This window comes from Myotis daubentonii, chromosome 7, assembly GCF_963259705.1.
Source record: "Myotis daubentonii chromosome 7, mMyoDau2.1, whole genome shotgun sequence".
Classification (NCBI taxonomy): Eukaryota; Metazoa; Chordata; class Mammalia; order Chiroptera; family Vespertilionidae; genus Myotis; species Myotis daubentonii.
This window is the reverse complement of record NC_081846.1, coordinates 38,297,293-38,317,362: the sequence shown is the minus strand read 5'-3', so window position 1 is coordinate 38,317,362 and position 20,070 is coordinate 38,297,293. Positions and strand designations below refer to the sequence as shown.

At 42.2% G+C, this 20,070-nt stretch overlaps 1 protein-coding gene across 4 annotated transcripts in view; it reads right to left on the bottom strand.

Annotated features, from left to right (window-relative positions):
- The window catches only part of PDE1A (phosphodiesterase 1A), a 259,091-nt gene that overhangs the window by 71,742 nt on the left and 167,279 nt on the right, over positions 1 to 20,070 (bottom strand). For all 4 annotated transcript variants that reach the window (XM_059703921.1, XM_059703924.1, XM_059703923.1 and 1 more), the window contains one exon: positions 13,782 to 13,895. In XM_059703921.1, the coding sequence (XP_059559904.1) occupies positions 13,782 to 13,895 (114 nt within the window). The remainder of the gene's footprint in view (positions 1 to 13,781; positions 13,896 to 20,070) is intronic.

Here is a 20,070-nt window from a genome sequence, read left to right as displayed (position 1 = left end):
GTTTGAAATTTTCTTCTTCCTGTTTTACTATTATTATAAAGAATACATTTCAGCAAGCAACTAAGTCATTGAATTCTGCCCCTAACATTTGTTGGGCCCAGGACAGGAGCACATTTCTCTAAAATACTATATAATTAAATAAAGTTATATATCAAATGAATAAATTATTTATGTTTTATCCTTCTACCTTTTATTCTTTTAAATATGTTTTTATTGATTTGAGAGAGAGAAGAAGAGAGAGGGATAAAGAAATAGAAACATCTATGAGAGAGAAACATCGATCAGCTGCCTCCTGCACGCCCCTACTGGGGATCAAGCCCACACCTGAACATGTGCCCTGACCGGGAAACGAACTGGTGACCTCTTGGCTCATGGGTCGATGCTCAACTCCTGAGCCACACTGGCCAGGCAATCCTCCTACCTTTGAATAAGTTTCATGAAAGCCTGACAACTTGAGTTTGAATTGAGAATTTTCAACTCCTGAGTGACAGAGTAGGGCCAGCCGTGGCTGCCCCTCTGCACTTACCTACCCTTCTGCTCAGGCCCTCAATACAGAAGCAGGTGGACACTGCAGCCTCCTAGTACAATCGTCATCCACCTGCCCAGCCTGAAAGCAGCTGCTTCTTGGCCACTCTTTAGGGGTTGGGGGGGTATACACAGCAACAGTGTCCTGTGTCCCCTCAGGGGGAAAGACCTAAGAAGGAAGCCCATAAAGGCTTAAAAGACAGGCTAGGGGAGCTTTGAGCAGAGAATTCTGGGGTGTCAGTGTCCAGAATATCGTAGAGGGCACATTGCACAGGGCATGGGATTCCAGGGTCCAAGTGCCTAGAAGAGGGCGAGGGTCATGGGCTCCAGGTTGTTCTTGGCCTTGGAGACCTATTACCTTGGGGAGGGGCACAACTGAAAGAGGGTTGTTGAGCACCTAAAATGGGGGCAGCATCAGGGAAGTGTTTCTACTGACCCTGGGCTAAGGTTGGTATTGAACTCCTATGTAGTAAACATCTTTCAGGTGAGTCCTTCCTGGATGGCTGGGGGAATTAAGAAACGTTGATCTTCCTGCCGTATGGTTATTCTTTTGGGGTAAGTGGTTCCCTGGTAGGCAAGTTTATTAGTATTATTTCTTTGATTAACACATATCAGCTCTGAGCTGACTATATACCACCACCCTCCCCCCCAAAAACCCCCCCCACACACACACAAAAACCACAACACTCTAAGGGCAATCATAAAGCTTCACTCAGACTTAGGAACTATCTTAAGATAGATATAGATCAGTGATGGCGAACCTATGACATGCGTGTCAGAGGTGACACGCGAACTCATTTTTTGGGTTGATTTTTCTTTATTAAATGGCATTTAAATATATAAAATAAATATCAAAAATATGTCTTTGTTTTCCTATGGTTGCAAATATCAAAAAATTTCTATATGTGACACAACACCAGAGTTAAGTTAGGGTTTTTCAAAATGCTGACACGCCGAGCTCAGAAGGTTCGCCATCACTGATCTAGATGACAGTGCCAGCTGACTTCGTTGCTTACTTACTATGAACCAGGCCCACAGCCAAGCTTTACCCCGTTTAACCCTCATATCATCATCATAAGGGACACAATTACTATCCCTATCCCTCTTTTGCTGATGAATAAACTTGAGGCACAGACGCCTAACGTCATTTGCTGATAATCATACAAGGAGTGGCCATGCCACTTTTTGAGCTCAAGTCTATCAAATTTCAGAACCTGAGTTTTTAACTGCTGAGCTATCCTTCACCTTAAATTCATGTTTTTCTTACTAAGTACCCAGACTATCTTCTCATTCAGACACTATACCTATCAGTAATCATTATTCCCTATCCCATCTCTACCTTGAAATTTAGGGTTAAAATTTGGATTTAAAAAAGTCTTAAATGAGTTTGGCCCACCAGAGAATTTTCAGTTGAAGGAAGTTTAAATTTATTTCCTACAGCTGGTATGTTGCATTATGTTCTCATGGAAAAATACATCTGGATGGTAGAATTTTAGGGTATTTTGAAGTACAAATAAACGCCAGGATAGTAAAATACATTTGAAATGCCATATTGACTCTCAGTACCCTACTTCCTCAGTGCTAAATACATCTGAGTTAATTTTCCAGACCACCACCATTTATTTATTTATCATTTATTCCTTGTCTTGTTCCATAGGAGACTTAAAATAGCAGGCTTTCAAATTTATTTCAACGTTTTTTGTTTTGTTTTGCTTTGTTCTGTGTGTTTTGTTTTTATTTTTATTTATTTATTTATTTTGGCAGTTTTCTTTCTTTTTTCTGTCTACCTGGTAGCTTTGCTCAATGTTTCTTTTGGTTTTATTGGTCTTTTTTTAAAACTGTGAGAAGACGAGCATTATATCTGAGTGACTATAAAGACTAAACATTTGGATCGACAAGTCAGTTATGGTGACCTTAGCTCAATTCTCAAGAGGCAAATCTTGGCTAAAATGAGGTCAGCTGAGGAGACTGCTAAAGTTAGCTGTGGCTTTCTCCAAGTTAAGGCCTAAGGCGGGCTCTGTGCCTCCTCTGTACCCGCCACAGGAAGCAGAGCCCAGGCAGAGGACCCCATCCCCCAGGACAGGCAGCAATGGCTGGCGGAAATGTAGAGGAGGACTCTGAGAAGGAATCAAGTTGCTTGGAAAGTGAGGATCAAGACTGTATTTTTGGAGTCAGTCCCGAGACGGAAATGAAGGAATGGGCGAAGCAGAAAACTGTCCTTGGCCTTGCTGATGACACTTGACTTCCTACCAGGAAGTCCTCTTGGTTCAAAAATATCTTTGAAAATATTCCATTAGGCACAAAGCCTGACATTCCACTAATTGCTAATTTTTTTTTTTTAATCAATGAGCATCCTTTTTGATTAGGAGAACTGCCTCTGGAGTCAGAGTCTTGGCTCCATCACCTTTTAGCTGTGTGGTCTTGGAAAAAATACTTCATCTGTCTGAATCTCAGTTTCTTTGTCAATAAAACAGAGATCTTCATAGGAATAATAGAACAGAGACGATAATAATAGCATCCTTAGTGGTGCGGGAGGCAACTGGGCTGCTGATCACGGGATGGCGAGCGGCGGCCCTGCCCCCCTATCACCCTTCCACCGCCTCCCCCATTGCTGTCCCTGTCCTCTGCCCGCTGGCACGTGCCTTGGCTGGCTTGGTGCCACCTGCTTGCTGGCGCTGCCCCCGCTGACCAGTTGCTCCTCCATTCAGTCAATTTGCATATTATGCTTTTATTATGTAGGATGGTGATCCCTGGAAGGTTTAGAGATTAAGGACATGGACTTTAGAGCGAAGCAGACCTATGTGGCTGTATGGATGAAGTGACATCAACCCTAACCCAAAGGCACTTAAATAATGGAGAAATTTATTGTTTTCCTTGTCATCAAAGCTAAAGGTAGGTTGATGCCAGTAGGGATTATTTAAAGTCAGCAGGTCAACAATATCATCAAGAACACAGGTTTCCTACATCTTTCTATACTGCCAGATTTAGTGTGAGGTGTTGCTCTATACTTATAGCTGTATCAGTTTCAAGTATTGTACCCAGATCCAACACCCAGTGGCATAGGACTCCTTTTCTATGAGAGGAAATATTTGCCAACACCCTCATTAGTCTCATTGGCCTGAATTACATCACATGACCATGTCCAAACTCACTGGTTAGAAAAATGGAGACTAATTACTGGTTTAAATCCACTAGGATTCACCCATATTGAGCCTGGGTCTGGGGTTGGTCTCCCTGGAATCACTTGGCTTTGTAGAGGAGATTAAATAATTGGAAAAAGGGGTGTTCTATTAGCAAGAAGGAAGAATGGGTATTGGGCATGCTCCATTTAAAATTGAACCTGTCTCTGACACTTAATAGTTATGTGATCTTTAAGGAAGTAAATTACTTTCTTTATGCCTCAAATTTTTAACTTTATAGTGAAAATAATGTAAATATATATGGCATAGGGTTTTTGAGACTTACATAGAATTATATGTGTAAATTGCCTTGGATATAATTGTCAGTCTTAATTCTTATTGCTATCATTATCCTAGCTAATAAAGACGGAATATGCTAATTGACCCTCACACCATTACAAAGATGGTAGTGCCCACAGCCAATAAGGAGAGAATATGCTAATTGACTGCCCCACCCTCAAAGATGGTGGTGCCAACAGCCAATAAAGAGGGAATATGGTAAATGTCTGCCCTGCCCTCAAAGATGGTGGCACCCACAGCCAATAAGGAGGGAATATGCTAACTGATTGCCACACCCTCAAGATGGGACACCCACAGCCACAAGATGGCGGTGCCCAGTCCCCTCGGCCCAGCAGTTCTCAACCTGTGGGTCACCAATCTGTGGGTCGCAACCCCTTTGGGGGTTGAATGACCCTTTCACAGGGGTTGCCTAAGACCATCGGAAAACACATATATAATTACATATTGTTTTTGTGATTAATCACTATGCTTTAATTATGTTCAATTTGTAACAATGAAAATATATCCTGCATATCAGATATTTACATTATGATTCATAACAGTAGCAAAATTACAGTTATGAAGTAGCAACGAAAATAATTGTATGGTTGGGGGTCACCACAACATGAGGAACCGTATTAAAGGGTCGTGGCATCAGGAAGGTGGAGAACCACTGCCTCAGCCCCGCTCGGGTGGCAGATGCCTGGCCTTGCTGTGCACCTGCCTCCGGAGTCCCCCAGTCCCCTCAACCCCCCAGCCACCCAAGGCCGGCCCAAGGCACAGGCAAGCCTCAGATGGTGGCTGCCCAGCCACCCATGGCTGCCCAAGGCTCAGGTAACCAGGGCTGGCCGAGGCTTGAGCTGCTGGCAATGGCAGCAGCAGAGGTGTGATGGGGGCATCACCTTCCCCTGATCGCTGGGTCACCTCCCGTCCCTGAGGGCTTCCAGACTGTGAGAGGGGGCATGCTGGGCTGAGGGACCCCCCCTCCAGTGCATGAATTTTCATGCACCAGGCATCTAGTTAGAAAATAATATGTTTAAAATTATATTTTTTTAATCCAGGAAATATTTGTTTATATTTTATTGACCCAATATATCACAACAGTGAGATATTATATAATACTAGAGGCCCAGTGCACAAATATTTGTGCACTCGGGGGGGGAGGGGGGCCCCTCAGCCCAGCCTGTGCCCTCTCGCAGTCTGGGACCCCTCGGGAGATAAAGACCTGCTGGCTTAGGCCTGCTCCCGGGTGGCAGAGGGCAGGCCCAATCCCTAGGTGCAGCCCCTGGTCGGACTCAGAGCAGGGCTGATTGGGGAGTTGGGGCGCCGCCCCCTGTCATGCACAGAGCAGGGCGATCGGGAGGTTGTGATTCCACCCTCAGTCACGCTCAGGGTAGGGCCGATTGGGGGGTTGGGGCACCATCCCCTGTCACACTCAAGGCAGGGTCGATGGGGAGGTTGCGGCGCCACCCCCTGTCATGCACAGAGCAGGGCCAATCAGGGGGTTGGGGCACTGCCCCCTATCATGCACAGAGCAGGGCCCATCAGGGGGTTGGGGTGCCGCCACTCTCACACTCAGGGCAGGGCCGATGGGGAGGTTATGGCTCTACCCCGTCACACACAGAGCAGGGCCCGTGGGGGGGGGGTGCGTTGGGGCGCCGCACCCTGTCACACACAGAGCAGGGCCAATCAGGGGGTTGGGGCGCCGCACCCTGTCACACACAGGGCGATCAGGGGGTTTGGGCGCTGCCCCCTGTCACGCTGATCCCAGTGCTGGGAGGCAATTACCCTTTTACTATATAGGGTAGGGGCCTGGTGTATGGGTGGGTGCCGGCTGGTTTGCCTGAAGGGTGTACTGGATCAGGGTGGGGGTCCCCACTGGGGTGCCTGGCCAGTCTGGGTGAGGAGCTGAGGGCTGTTTTCAGGCTGGGGGTGACTGAAGCTCCCAACCGCTTCTTTTTTTCTTTTTTCTTTTTTTATTCTGGGCCAGCTTTAGCTTTGAGGCTTGGCTCCAGCTCTTAGGCCTCCGCTGCTGAAAGTAGGTTTCTGGCCTTTGCTTACAATGTTGTGATCCTGCTGGCTGAAGCCCGGCAGGTTTCTGGGGTTTTGTTTAGCTTCTATGTTTGTTACATAGTTGCTTGCAGCTCAGAGGCCTGCAGCGGCAGGCGGGGAACGTTGGAGTCCTCCGTCACTGAAGCAAGCAAGCCTCATGTTAGTTTCAAGCTGCCTAGCTGCCGGCCACTATCTTGGCTGACAGTTAATTTGCATATTGCCCTGATTAGCTAATGGGAAGGGTAGCGGTCATACACCAATTACCATGTTTCTCTTTTATTAGATAGGATGTGGAGCTTTTTGATCAGTTATCTCTCAAAATATCTTGTTTCCTTTTTCACTAGTGAGTCTTGTTTTTTGAAAGTTTGTAGAAAGTAACATACCACAGATGCACAGAAAATATGAAAATCAACCAAAATGTATTGCAACTTTTTCCAAGCCTGGTTTTCATACCCCATCTACATGGTGAGAACAGCCTACAAACACAGCACTCCAAACAGCCACCCCTCCCTATAACACACCATAAAAATAGAATTCATAAAAGTCATCATTTGCTCTTTGATTTTTCACTGAGCTCCAGCAATGTCTTAGCACATACCCTGAAATTAATTTCCAAATGCTCACACTCAAAAAAACACAAGTGCCCATATTTATAAATGCTCCCCCAGTAAGCAGTAAGCTCACCCAGTAAGCTAACCAGCCTTCTCTTGTCACCCTCCTGGTTGCCAGGGTAATTTAGGCATGAGCAGGTCTTTGTGAAGGCCTTTGGAACTGTAGATATAACCACAGAATTCCAGAAAAGAAAGGAAGTGGAGACTTTACCTCCATGTAAGGAAACCAGTGACTGGGAGGAAAACCAACAATGCTTGCCCACAGGCGTCTCATTAGTAAGAGCAAAGCCAGGATAGAAGTAGTTCAACATCCTCCTCAGACCCTGATTCAGGTCCCCTTGCATGATTTAATTTTCACTCTAGAGAGGAAACTGTGGTTTCGTTTTAAAAGCACTTTCTTCCCTTCCCAATTCTTAGGCATGTGATTTAAATAAAATTGACCTCTTACCTGCCTCATGAGATGCTTGACCACTGGATTGTATATGCCGTTCCCCTGGGCATGATTGTTTCAGGGATAAGCATCTTACCAACTAGAGCCAACTCTTTCTCATTCCTGCTGCATTTGAAGGTGTGAGGATGTAAAGCTTGGAAATACTGCCACTGCCTTGTCTTGCTACTGCTCAAAGCATCAGAAAGAGGCCATTCCACAGCAAGCAAAACAGGGAGGCTAATCCTTTGACATCATGTTTGCTCAAATCACCTCTGCTTCCAGTCACCAGCCATGGATATTTTGTCAGAATTTGTTGAAGCTGGTTTGGTTGGGTTTCCAGTCACAATTGAAATAATTATGATAGGTGTTCATTAGTCCAGCTCCTTTCTCTGTTCCTTCCTCCCTGCTCCAGCTCCAAGAAGTACACGAGTCGATGCCATCATGATGTGCAGGTGGTAGTGATTAGCCACAAAGGGTTTCTCCTCCATGTTACTTTGATCCCAGCGTTCTACAGCCCATCGTCTCTATTTTAGTCCTAATTTTATTGTAGCACTCTTACCCACGCTGAGCCACTGGGTTTAAAATAAATGGTAAGTAGTCGTTCTGATTTTACAGGGCTACTCATGTTTTGCTTCTTTGAAGGCCCCTGGCTGTGCACTAGTTGGCTCCATCTTCATCTACATTTTCCATCTGTGTTTGGCTATTAGTCTCTTTTCCTGGATAACTTCCAAAGGATAACTTCTCAACCTGATCTTTCTTTAAATAAAAATCATTAACATTAAAGCCGTAATTGCGCGATGAATCCTGCCTGGTTGCAATCTTATTCCATGTCACTCCCTCTGCTACTTAGTGTTTCTTCCAGCCGTCTGCCCAGTGCTTGAGCTTCTTTCTGGAACTCTGAACCTCCCTGCTTCTTGTTTGCAGCACTGGTCCGCTTGCTTAGGCTTACCTTCCCGGCTCTTGGCACTCATTTCTCTCCACTATCTCCCCCGGATTCTGATAACCACTGTGCCTGGTGTTCATTTCAGGGACTTCATAAATACTTAATTCACCAGTAAATATGTTTTAGCCAATCCCTGTAGAGCTACTTGAGGATTTGAAGGGAGTTAGCCATCATGATGTGCAGGTGGTAGTGAAGTCCATGGACTTCATTCAATTCCCACCAGACTCCCTTGAAGTATTGGTTTGCATCCACGCATTCTCATCCCAGGTAATCTCATCAAAAGTAAGGACCTTTAACACTGAGTAAGATGCAGAAGTCAATTAAGAATGTTTTTATCAAGATGTATATCCCATTAGGTATCTTTCCATCAGTTTGCACTTTGCTTTCATTTCCTGGTAACTTGAGCTCTCCTTGTCTTTATTTTTTCATGATCAAAACTGCTCTCAATAAATAAATTGATATTTCCACTAGGAGGTATCGTATATCTTAATATGTTCTGTACCCAGAAGTATCTGCTTTTTGTTAGCACGCTAAAAAGAGTGGTTATAATTTAACTTTTACTCGGACAGATATTGTACATTTAATCCTCAGATCAACCTTGTGGGGTCAGCATAATTATTCTTATTTTGCAGATAATAAAGTTAGGAAATACAGAAGTTAAGTAACTTTCTTAAAGCAAGAGAGTATCAAGTGAAGGATCCAGGCTTTGAACAGCCCAGTCTTTCTGAATCTGGAGTCTGTGCTCTTACTACGGTAACCATGGGACTTGGGTGGTTTCACACTAAGAAAATGAAGTTGCAAATTATATTGTGAGGCAGGATTAGTAAGCATAATATCTACCCCTGAAAGTATACCTCCCAGTCAGCCGCCTACCTTCAGGAATTAGCAATTCATGAGGCTAAGGATGCTACTTTGCCTGGCAGTATCCCAATTCAAATAAGGACAACCAAACAGGATTTTTTTTTAGGCAACTGAGCAGCTTTGAAAAACAATAGCCTCTAGGGACACATCTGAAAGCAGTGCTCATAAAATATTGGCATTTGCATTTGAAATGTCTTGTTAAAAAACCAACAAACAGTGGTATTCATTAGGGAATTGTGCTATACTCCCTCAGAGAAGGTCAGAATTCAAATTGCCAGAAACTCTTTTTATTTTTCTGACTGAAATCATCTTTCAAGAGAGATTTTTGTTTTGCTTTGTTTTCTTAACTGAAACCCTACAGTCAACAAGTCACCAAGGAAAATGTGTGTGTGTGTGTGTGTGTGTGTGTATGTGTGTGTGTGAGAGAGAGAGAGCGTGTGTGCACGTGCGCTTCTGGGTTTTAATTCAATTCATAGTTTGTGTTTCCTCCCGCTTTATTAGGTGTCAACCTTTAAATGCAGCCCAATCCAAATCTCAAACAAAAAATGCTTCTCTGGAATACTCATTGAAACATTCTTTTTCTAGAAAGAGAATTTTCCATTAAAAACATCTCAGAAGTCAGCAGGTTCTTCACTGAAAGTTTAAAAGCAACTAAATGCTTCTTCATTCCTCCTCCTGAATGGACTCTTTTACTAATACTCCTAAGGCAATTGCAATTTAATAACTGCACACACGTCTCAACAAAAGCAGCCTGTCTACTGCTGGGTGTCCCGCTGAGTGTATAGGAAATCAAATCACATCAAGTATTTCACTACAAAATTTCTTGAGCTGGTATTTTAATCTTGAAGTTACAGCCTTCGAAGGTACATATGATGTGCTCTTAGGTCTAATCAGTGACATGATGGTAAATGTTTAACCATAGGCTTTCCAGGAAAAAAAAATCCTGATTTGCAGCTTTTTCCAATGTCCATAGTGTAAATACTCCTATTGCGACATCCTGAAGGCAGAGTTGGGAAGAGATGCAACCACTGACGGCATGTGAGCTTTCATCAAAACTTCCAGTAAGTCTCTGAAATCGCTTTTTGGGCAGAATTACTAAAGGATGCAGATGAGGACTGTGTTTAATAGCCCAATCCTTAGAGGTGGGCTGCCAAGACCCTAACTCTATTCTTTAACTTACTCTCTGTGTCTTTTGGGTAAGAACCATAACTTTTCTGGGACTCTCTTTCCTCATACGTAAAATAGTAATGAATAAAGTTTCTATCTCATAGGATTGCTGTGATGATTAAATGAAATAGTGCATTAAAATTCTTAAAAGCGCTTTTGGCACCTACCAAGACATAATAATACGCTATTAGTAATACATGTTAGACATTGTTTTTCTAGAATTGACAATTCCAACTATCAGAAAGTTTTACACTCTGTCATCTAACTCTTCCAGAGATCATTGAAAACCATCCAGCTTCATAGCAATACTCTGAGAGGAGCCAGTTAGAAAGGGAAGAGCAATAAATAAGTCATCCCTTAGTTTCTAGTCCAGGTTTGCAATGCCTAGGTCTGTGACCTTTGGCAAACCATGTTACTTCTGAGTACTTTAGTTCTCTTCTTAGTAAAATGCAGAAAATAGTAATCACCCTGTCAGATGCATGGGATTGTGGTGAGACTAATATGAGATAATGAAACTCAGAGCCCTTGGAAGGTGCCACAAATGAGGGGTATTATTATTAATCCAATTTAGAAATCAAGATGCCATGGAAGCACAGAAGCATTAAAATAAAATAGTGAAAAGTTCTAAGTCATTTGAGTAAAGAGAAAACACCCACAGTTTTCCCATGAAGCCGTTAAGCATTTTTCTTCCCACAAAAGAACAATTTTCAAATAAAAGGAACTGTACTTTGGAATGTAACACATGTTTAAATGAATTAAGGATAATGGGGAACTAAGTTAATAGAATATCTATGAAATTATACCTTCCTGGGGAGGCAAATACAACTAGAAAATTAATAAATATTACATGTAATAATCTATCAAATGGAAGATGAAACACTCAGGTATATCAGATGGTCAGTATTATGCCTTTATAAGATGAATAATGTAAATATCCAAATCATTCTTAAAGGTAAAATTCTTTAGTTGTATAAGTAAATGTAAAAAATAAAATGTCAAGGACAGATTGGAGAAATCTTAAACATTCTAAGTTCAGTAAACTTGTGAAGAATAAAGAGCTCACATAAAAATGAAGGAGCAAGGAAGTTATAGGAACAATGTAAGATTTTTAAAACTTACACTTTGAATTCTCTTTAGAGGAATCATATTCATTTATATATATTCAGTGAAAGTTAACTAAGAACACAATTCTGCATAGAGTTTGTAATCTAAAAATGTGCCTATGACATTTTTTTTCTTAATTTATGACTATAAACCATGCTTGAACAGAGGACTTCCTTTCTGAGGACAAAGAAAAAATTACCTGTGCAGCAATGCCTTCACCATGCCATTTTCTGTCCGTTATTAGTGAAAATTCTCATTGATATTAAAAAGTTCAGACCCAGCTGGTGTGGCTCAATAGTTGAGCATCCACCTATGAACCAGGAGGTCAAGGTTTGATTTCTTGTTAGGGCACAAGCCCAGGTTTTCAGTTCCATCCCCTGTAGGGGACATGCAGGAGGCAGCCAGTCAATGATTCTCTCTCTTTACTGATGTTTTTATCTCTTTTTCCCTCTCCCTTCCTCTCCGAAATGAATAAAAATACATATTTTTTAAAAGTTCAGCATGTGATATAGGAAGATCTCTAAGTTCCCTTATTTGAGGGCGGGGATAGTAAAGTGAAAAACTGTGTATAGTGTGTAACTTTGCATAAAAGAAGATAAAAATATGAAATAAATATTTGTAATAAATTATTGATAATATACATAGGACATTTATAATTTGGGGATTTGAGTAAATTGGGTCAAGAGTAGAAGCAAGACTCTCATGAGGCACTTCTTTACATTATTTTGATTTTTAAAAAATATATTTTTATTGATTTCAGAGAAGAAGGGAAAAGGAGAGAGAAATATAAACATCAATGATGAAAGAGAATCACTAATTGGCTTCCTGCTGCATGACCCCCACCCCAACCAGGGATTGAGCCCACAACCTGGGCGTGTGCCCTAACCTGGAATTGAACCATGAACTCCTGGTTCATAGGTCGATGCTCAATCCCTGAGCCTCACTAGCTGGGCTATTTTGATTTTTTTAGTCATGTGAATGTATTACCTATTAAACAACATTGTGTGTGTGTGCATGTGTGTGTGTGTGTGTGTGTGTGTGTTTAAGCTCAGTATACATCAATATATAAAATCTTCCATCTCATCTCACTTCTGGTTTAACGTTTCTCACCTTCCCAAGCTCAGGACTGACTCAGGCAGGGGCACTTGCAGGAGGGAAAGGATCTGATAGATGTCTTCACTCTCCCTGTTCCGTCTCCTGTCCCACTCACTCTGCTATTTTTCATTGTTCAAAATGTGGTGGTGGGGGGGGGCAGTAAATTATAGAGGTTAAAGGGTCTTACAAGACTCGTATTTGTCATCATCTAAATGACAAATGGCTAAATGCTGGTTATTTTTTCTCCTGGGGAAACTTTGTGGGTCCTTCAGAGACAACTCGCTACACCAAGAGGGTACCTTGAATATTATATATTCTCTATTATTTGCGCTGAATTTTTATGATTTCTATCCTGGCTCTTATATCAACAATCACCCCATGCAGTCTCTTTTTTACTATCTGAAGTCAGTTTCTTCGGTTACTCCTTTCAAAAGACCTCTACTCCACCTGCCTCATGACACTGAAAAGACTCAGGGCCTTTTCTCTGCTAAACGCTGGAAGTGCATGTCTCCCCCTCCACAGGTGCCTCTTAACCGTGAATTCAATGTAGTCCGGATAAGCCTGTCACCTTTATCTTTTTTGAGATGAGAGTTAGGAGCCAGCCTCAGAACTCTCTGAACTCCAAAAGACACTGGGCAGATCTCTCAAGAACTGTCATATCATACTTTACTGAGTCTTCCCTTAGCACCGGGGTCCCCAGGACTCCCTCTCATGACCACAGGTCAGGGTAAGTGCCCCCTTGGAGAAGAAAGAGAAACTGCATGGTTCTCCTGTTAGGCCAGGCTTTCTTCATAACCATACTATTAACACTTGGGGCTGGATAGTCCTTTGTTGGGGCCAGGGGGTTTTCCTGTGCATTGCAGGATGTTTAGCAGCAGCCCTAGCTTCTACCCATCACATGGCAGTAGCACTCTCCCATCAACCAAACCGCTGTCCTCAGACATTGCCAAATGGCCTCTGGAAGGCAAATAGCCTGGTTGAGAGCCACAGCACTAGGCTTACAACTCCCTTCAAATAAATCCTTACTTCCTATCTCTTCACCACTCGGATAATCAGGAGGCTAGTTGATGAGGTTTAGGTGATGATCAAATACACATTGGGATGCCCCTTAGTAAGGCCTGCACAGAGAACGTGTGTGCATGTGACACCCATTTTCTCAGAAGGAACTCTGAAGTCTTGAAATAATAGGAAAATCCTTACATCAGTGAAAATTAGTAAAAGCCTATATCTGTTTCTGACACTTAAAAATCTGGGCTTAAGACAGTGAGGGAAGGGGGAAAAGAGACTTTAATTTATTCATTTTATGACTTTATTATTTGATTACTTCTTGATATTCAAACATTTGGATTACAATGTGCACCTTTAAAAGAAAACATCACAGTTAAGTTCAGTGAAGAACCTCTTAAATTTAAATAAGATTTGATTTTAATTTCATGACTAATATATGCTAAATTCATGTTTGAGATAAAGGAACATCAAGAAAGAGGGAAAAGAGGTAGAGAAGATAAAAGAGAGAGGAGGAGGTTAAAATGTACCTTGTTTCATCGATATAAACCGCTTCCAACACAGATGCTGCATATTCAATATTCTTCTTTAAGTCTACAATGTTCACATCACCTTTTTCCAGCTGCTTCACCAAGCATCTTAGTCTGTTTCCCAAAGTAGCCAAAGAGAGCAAGAAATAAAGAGAGATTAATTATAACTATATGGGAAATGGTTCAATATTAAATACACAAATCAAGTGAAACATTTAACACATCTTTCTAAGTCATCAAATAGAAATATTTTATTATATATTTTGGGGAATAGCTAAGATCAATCTTTATTACTTAAACAACTATGAGAAATTCTATTCACCTCTCAATAATATACGGGCTGTAGGTTCCTAGTTTAAGTATCATATTTCAAGGGTAGTTTTTCTGAAAATTCAAGACAATACAGATACTTTCATGAAAGTGTATTCCTAACTTAGAATTCATTCTATGGCTGTTCTGTTTCTTCAGAGCTGGCAGTAAGATAATTTTTAAAGGGTACTCCTTTGATCACTTCTGTAGCAATTATTCACTGTATATAGCAACAAAAACAAAAAAGAAAGGCAACGTTTCCAAGCAAATATAAGCAAGATGAGAAAACAATATCTGTGTGCATGCTTGGTGTTTTAACTGCAATGGTTTTTCACCTGAGACAGAGCTACGGTATATTTTCCCTTGTGTTTGTCCATAGGATGATATGTCCCAACTCTGAAGACATAGGGATCAGCTAAGCATGTCTGGATTTCTGACTCATAGAAACTATGATAATGAATGTTATTATTTTAAGTGACTAAAGTTTTGGGATAACTTTTTGTGCAGCAATAGATATCTCTTGGAATAAGATAATACAAATTACCTCAATCAGTTTCTAATCCTTTTAGAAACTTTATGCATTAATTATAAACCAAGTGTTTCTGAAGATACTGCTCTATACAAGCAGAAAAAGAAAACCTACTTTTTACTCTCTATATACTGTAGATAACCAATGTAAAGACAATTTATTGATTTTCCCAAGTCAATAGACAGAATTTAATTCTACACCTGACCCAAAGTATTTCAGAGAGAAATGCACCTACTTTTAGGCATTGTCTTAGAGACAGTATAGTAGGTTTTCTGAAAATCTGCTTTGGATGATTCCTAGTATCAAGGCTAGGGTATAAAGACACGTTAAAAATTTTAGCAAGGGTATTTGACATTCCTCCATCCATAGAAACACTTTATTTCTCCACAGGGAAAATGTCACATCTAGATGAAAACTTCATTTTTAGGAAGCTACACATAACAGCATATACTTCTATGTGACAAAATATTAGCAGACCGTATCATTTCAAAATCAATGTTATATGCCAATAAGTAAGTCTTATTTATACAGAGACAGCAAAATAAAACAAAATAACAACCAGAACAGGTTACTTAGGAAAAATTAAGTCTGACTTTGAAGCTTGCCTAAAACACTGAGTGTGATGATAAGGTGTTCCGAGATCTTTGTAATGTTTATAACCCAATCACATTATACTTGGTGAAATTACCTTTTATGTGTAAAATTGGAAGGAAGAGTTTCATAGTTCTGCAATGGCTTAAAAATATATCATTTGTGTATCTTTCTTGTGAAAATTACTTGGTACAGCTTGGTTGTATTTGGTTGTATGAAGTGGTTTTAAAGACAAAAAGTACTTCAGATGGTTGCCTCCCTTTCTTTCTGAATAAATGAACTTGAATTTTATTTGAGTTGAAATTTTCTGCACTATGAAACCACATTTCCCAGGCTCTCTTGAAGCTAGGTATGCCATGAGATTGTGTTCTGGCCAAGGAGAATGAATGGAAGTTAAGAGTTTCAGAACAATTATTTGGAGGAGGGCGAGCTCAGCTGGAAGGGGTTCTCTTCTATCCCTTGCCCGTTTCCAATGCCTGGAATGCAGTGGAACTGTCCCAATGGTCAGGAGCCATCTAGGACCAGAAAGAGACCTGGAAGGGGAAAGCCTCCCACCAAGAATGACAAAGAAGGAAGATGGAAGTGGCCTGGACCCCATGCTGTGAAACACCTGAATGAAATTACCTACCTCTGGACTTATTCCCCACGAAATAAAAATTAAAAAATGTTTTGTTTAAGCCACTATTATGTTGAGATTTCTTTTATTTACAGCTGAACCCAATCTTAACTGATAAATCAAATGAATAAGAAATGACTCAAAATAAAGAACTCAAGAAAAGAGGAATCAACACTAATAAAAGAGAAAAATGGTAATTGGCGTACGAGCTACCCTTTTCATTGGCTAATCAGGGCTATATGCAAATTAACTGCCAACTAAGATTGGCAGTTAACTGCCAACAAGATGGCGGTTAATTTGCATATGTAGGCACAATGCAGGGAGGCGAAAGGGAAAGCAGGAAGAAGCCCCCTGCCACTGACAGTGATCAGAAACCCAGGGGGGAGCTAAGAGCTGGGGGGCAGGGCAAAGGCGGCCCTGGGGCCGCCTTTGCCCTGCCCCCAAGCCATGATCAGAGAATCAGGCGCCTTTTCCGCCCTGGCCAGTGATAGCAGGAAGTAGGGGTGGAGCCAGCGATGGGAGCTGGACACGGTCGAAGCTGGCAGTCCCAGGAGCTAGGGGTCCCTTGCCTGGGCCTAAAGCGGAGCCCACGATTGCGGGGCCGCTGCAGCTGCGGGTCCCCGCTGCCCGAGCTGGACGCCTCAGCCAGAGGCGTTAGGCCTAGGCAGGGGCGGAGCCTGCAACCACGGGGAACTGGGGGTCCCCTGCCCAGGCCTGACACCTCTGCCAGAGGCCTCAGGCCTGGTCAAGGGGCCGATCCGGTGATTGGTGATCGGAGGGTGATGAGGGTCAACTCCTCTGGCCGAGGCATCAGGCCTGGGCGGGGGGCGGAGCCGGGGATTGGGGGGATATGAAGGTCCCCTTGCCCAGGCCTGAAGCCTGGGTCAGAGGCGTCAGGCTTGGGCGGGGGGTGGAGCAAGCGATCAGAGGGAGATGGGGGTCCCCTGCCCAGGCATGATTCCTGGGCCAGAGGCCTCAGGCCTGGGCGGGGGCCAGAGCCAGTGATTGGGGGGAGATGGGGGTCTCCTGTCCAAGCCTGACACCTCTGGCGGAGGCGTCAGGCCTGGGCAAGGGGCCGATCAGGTGATCAGAGGGTGATGGGGGTCTACGCCTCTGGCTGAGGCATCAGGCCTGGGCAAGGGGCAGAGCCAGCAATCGGAGGGGTCTGGGGGTCCCCTGCCCAGGCCTGATGCCTGGGCCAGAGGCATCAGGCCTAGGCTGGGGGCAGAACCAGTGATGGGGGGAAATGAGGGTCCCCTGCCCAGGCCTGACGCCTCTGTCAGAGGCGTCAGGCCTGGGCAAGGGGCCGATCCTGCGATTGGAGGGTTATGGGGGTCAACGCCTGAGGGCTCCCAGTATGTGAGAGGGGGCAGGCTGGGCTGAGGGACACTCCCCCCCACACACACCCAGTGCACGAATTTTGTGCACCGGGCCCCTAGTCCAATATAATAAAAGGCTAATATGCAAATAGACCAAATTGCAGAACCAAACAACCGAACAACCATTCACTATGACGTGCACTGACCACCAGGGGGCAGGCAGTCAACCAGTCAATCAGTCACTATGACGTGCACTGACCACCAGGGGGTAGACGCTCTGATCAGTAGGTTAGCTTACTGCTGGGGTCCAGATGATTGGGACAGAACAAGATGGGCTGAACATGCCCTGGAGCCCACCTGCAGTCCCTTCCTGGCTGGCCAACTTCCTGAGTCGCTCCCCGGCCCCAATCATGCACCAGTGGAGTCCCTTGGCCTGGCCTGTGCCCTCTAGCAATCCGGGACCCCTCAGGGGATGTCGGAGGGCCAGTTTCAGCCTGATCCCGCTCAATGCAGGAGCTGCCCCAGTGGTCAGAAGCCAGGCTCACGGCTGGCGAGTGCAGAGGAGGTGGCAGAGCCTCTCCTGCCTCCGAGGCAGCGCTAAGGATGTCCAACTGCTGGCTTAGGCCCATTCCCGCAGAAAGTGGGCCTAAGCTATCCAGTGGACACCCCCGAGGGCTCCCAGACTGCGAGAGGGTGCAGGCCAGGCTGAGGGACCCTCTCCTCCCCAAGTGCATGAATTTTGTGCACTGGGCCTCTAGTTGTCATATAAAATAAGAGGGACAACCTGGGTAGCTATCCATAAGTGCACTTCCTAACTCATGGCAGCCTGTAGGTGTTCCCAGGGAAATCATCAGATCATCATCAGAGCAGCACATCACACCTGATGAAACCTGTGACTTCAAGAGGCCTAATACTTGCACAATGAACATGTTCTTTCACGGAGACAACTTGAAGTAGCTTAAAGATAGTAAATATTATGAATTGTTATATATCAATAGGGGTATATGACTATAATCCGACATAAGAAACTACTCTGAAAAAAAATACTCCAATACCACCTCATTAGAAAATCTAGTTAGACATGATCATAATTCTGTAAAACCTTGACCACTCAAACACACGTGCACACACACAAGCAAGCATGTCTGGGTGCGTACACCCCCAACCCCTAAGTTAACTATGTCAACCCAAAAGTACTGGAAGGAAATATGTACTTTGGGGCTACTAAAATGTCTTTCTTTTTTATCTCCTTTGTCTGCATCAAATTCCCTTTAGTGAGTACATATTTCTATTTACATCATTTCTATGTGATAGAAATGGGCAATCTGAAATTAAAATAAAAAGCAATATCATTTACAGTGGTGAAATTCTTAGACATAAGACTGACAAAATATGTGCAAGTGTTATTGTAAACTACAGAACTGATGAAAGAAATCAAAGTAGCTCTAAAAAAACCTTTGTATTGAAAAAAGATTACTTATAATTATAACAGCAGATTAATGAATAACTTATATAATTATCATTCCAATAATAAATTCACTTTTTAATCAATTTATGAATATAATAATTCCAAGCAATCTTATTTAGGCTATTATTTCACTTTCTTTAAAGATAATATAAGGCCAAAACATCTTCATGAATCATTTTCAAATGATCATACATACATATAAAAAATTCTTAACATTTTAGGAAATCAAATCTATCAATAGTAAGAGACTAAATAAGAAAAGCCATATGATCATCTCAATAAATACTTAAAAAGGATCTGACAAAATCCAACATCAAATGCTTATTGAAACTCTAACCATATTAGAAACAGAGGGGAACTTCCTCACCTGATAAAGTCCATAAAATATATAGCTAATGTCATAAGTAATGTTAAATGTCTAAATGCTTTTCTCCAAACATAAGGTATAAGACTTCACTCTCAACACAGCTATTTATCATTGTACTGGATCTTTTAGCAATGCATTAAGGCAAGGGTAAAGGCCAACCAGATTGGAAAGTAAGTAGCAAAACAGTTTTTGTTCACAGACAACATGATTGTGTAAGTAGAAAATCTGATGAAATATACCAAAAAAGTTATTAGAAGTAATAAATGTTTTAACAAGTTTGCCATATACAAAAAAACATCATTTCTATGTAATAGAAATTTTAAAAAAAAGCAATATCATTTACAATAGTACCCCAAATGTGAAATTCTTAGACTTAAGTCTGACAAAATATGTGCAAGTGTTACTTGTAAACTACAGAACAGCAAAACAAACCAAAATAGGCCTAAATGAATGAAGAGATACACCATGTTCAGAGACTGAAAGACTCAATATTGTTAACGTGTTTTTTCTCCCCAACTTGATCTCTAGATTCAATGCAATCCCAATAAATATCCCAGCAGGCTTTTTAGTTGTACATATTGTCATGCTGATTGTAAAATTCATATAGAAATGCAATCAACTTACTATAGTCAAAACAAATTTAACAAAAAGGACAAAGTTCTGGGATTTATTTTAGAGCTACATTAATCAGTACAGTATAAATGGCATAGTATGCTACATTATTGCCACCAAGACAGGCAAGTATGTCAATGGGACAAAATATAGAGTCTAGGAAGAGACCCACAAATACATTGTCAATTGATTTTAGGAAAACTTGCAAAGATAATATATGGTGGAAAAAAGACAGCATTTATAAGACAGTGCTGGATCAAAAGAAATATCTTTGTATAAAAGGAACTTGAACTCATACATGCATCACAAATCTAAATGTATATCCCAAAACTATAAACCTACAAGAAAATATAGGAGAAAATCTTTGTGATCTGAGTCAGTCACAGATTATCTTAGATGCAACACCTAAAGTACTATGAAAAAAAAAATAGGTTGAACTTAATCAATATTAAGAACTTCTTTTCTTTGAAAGCATTGC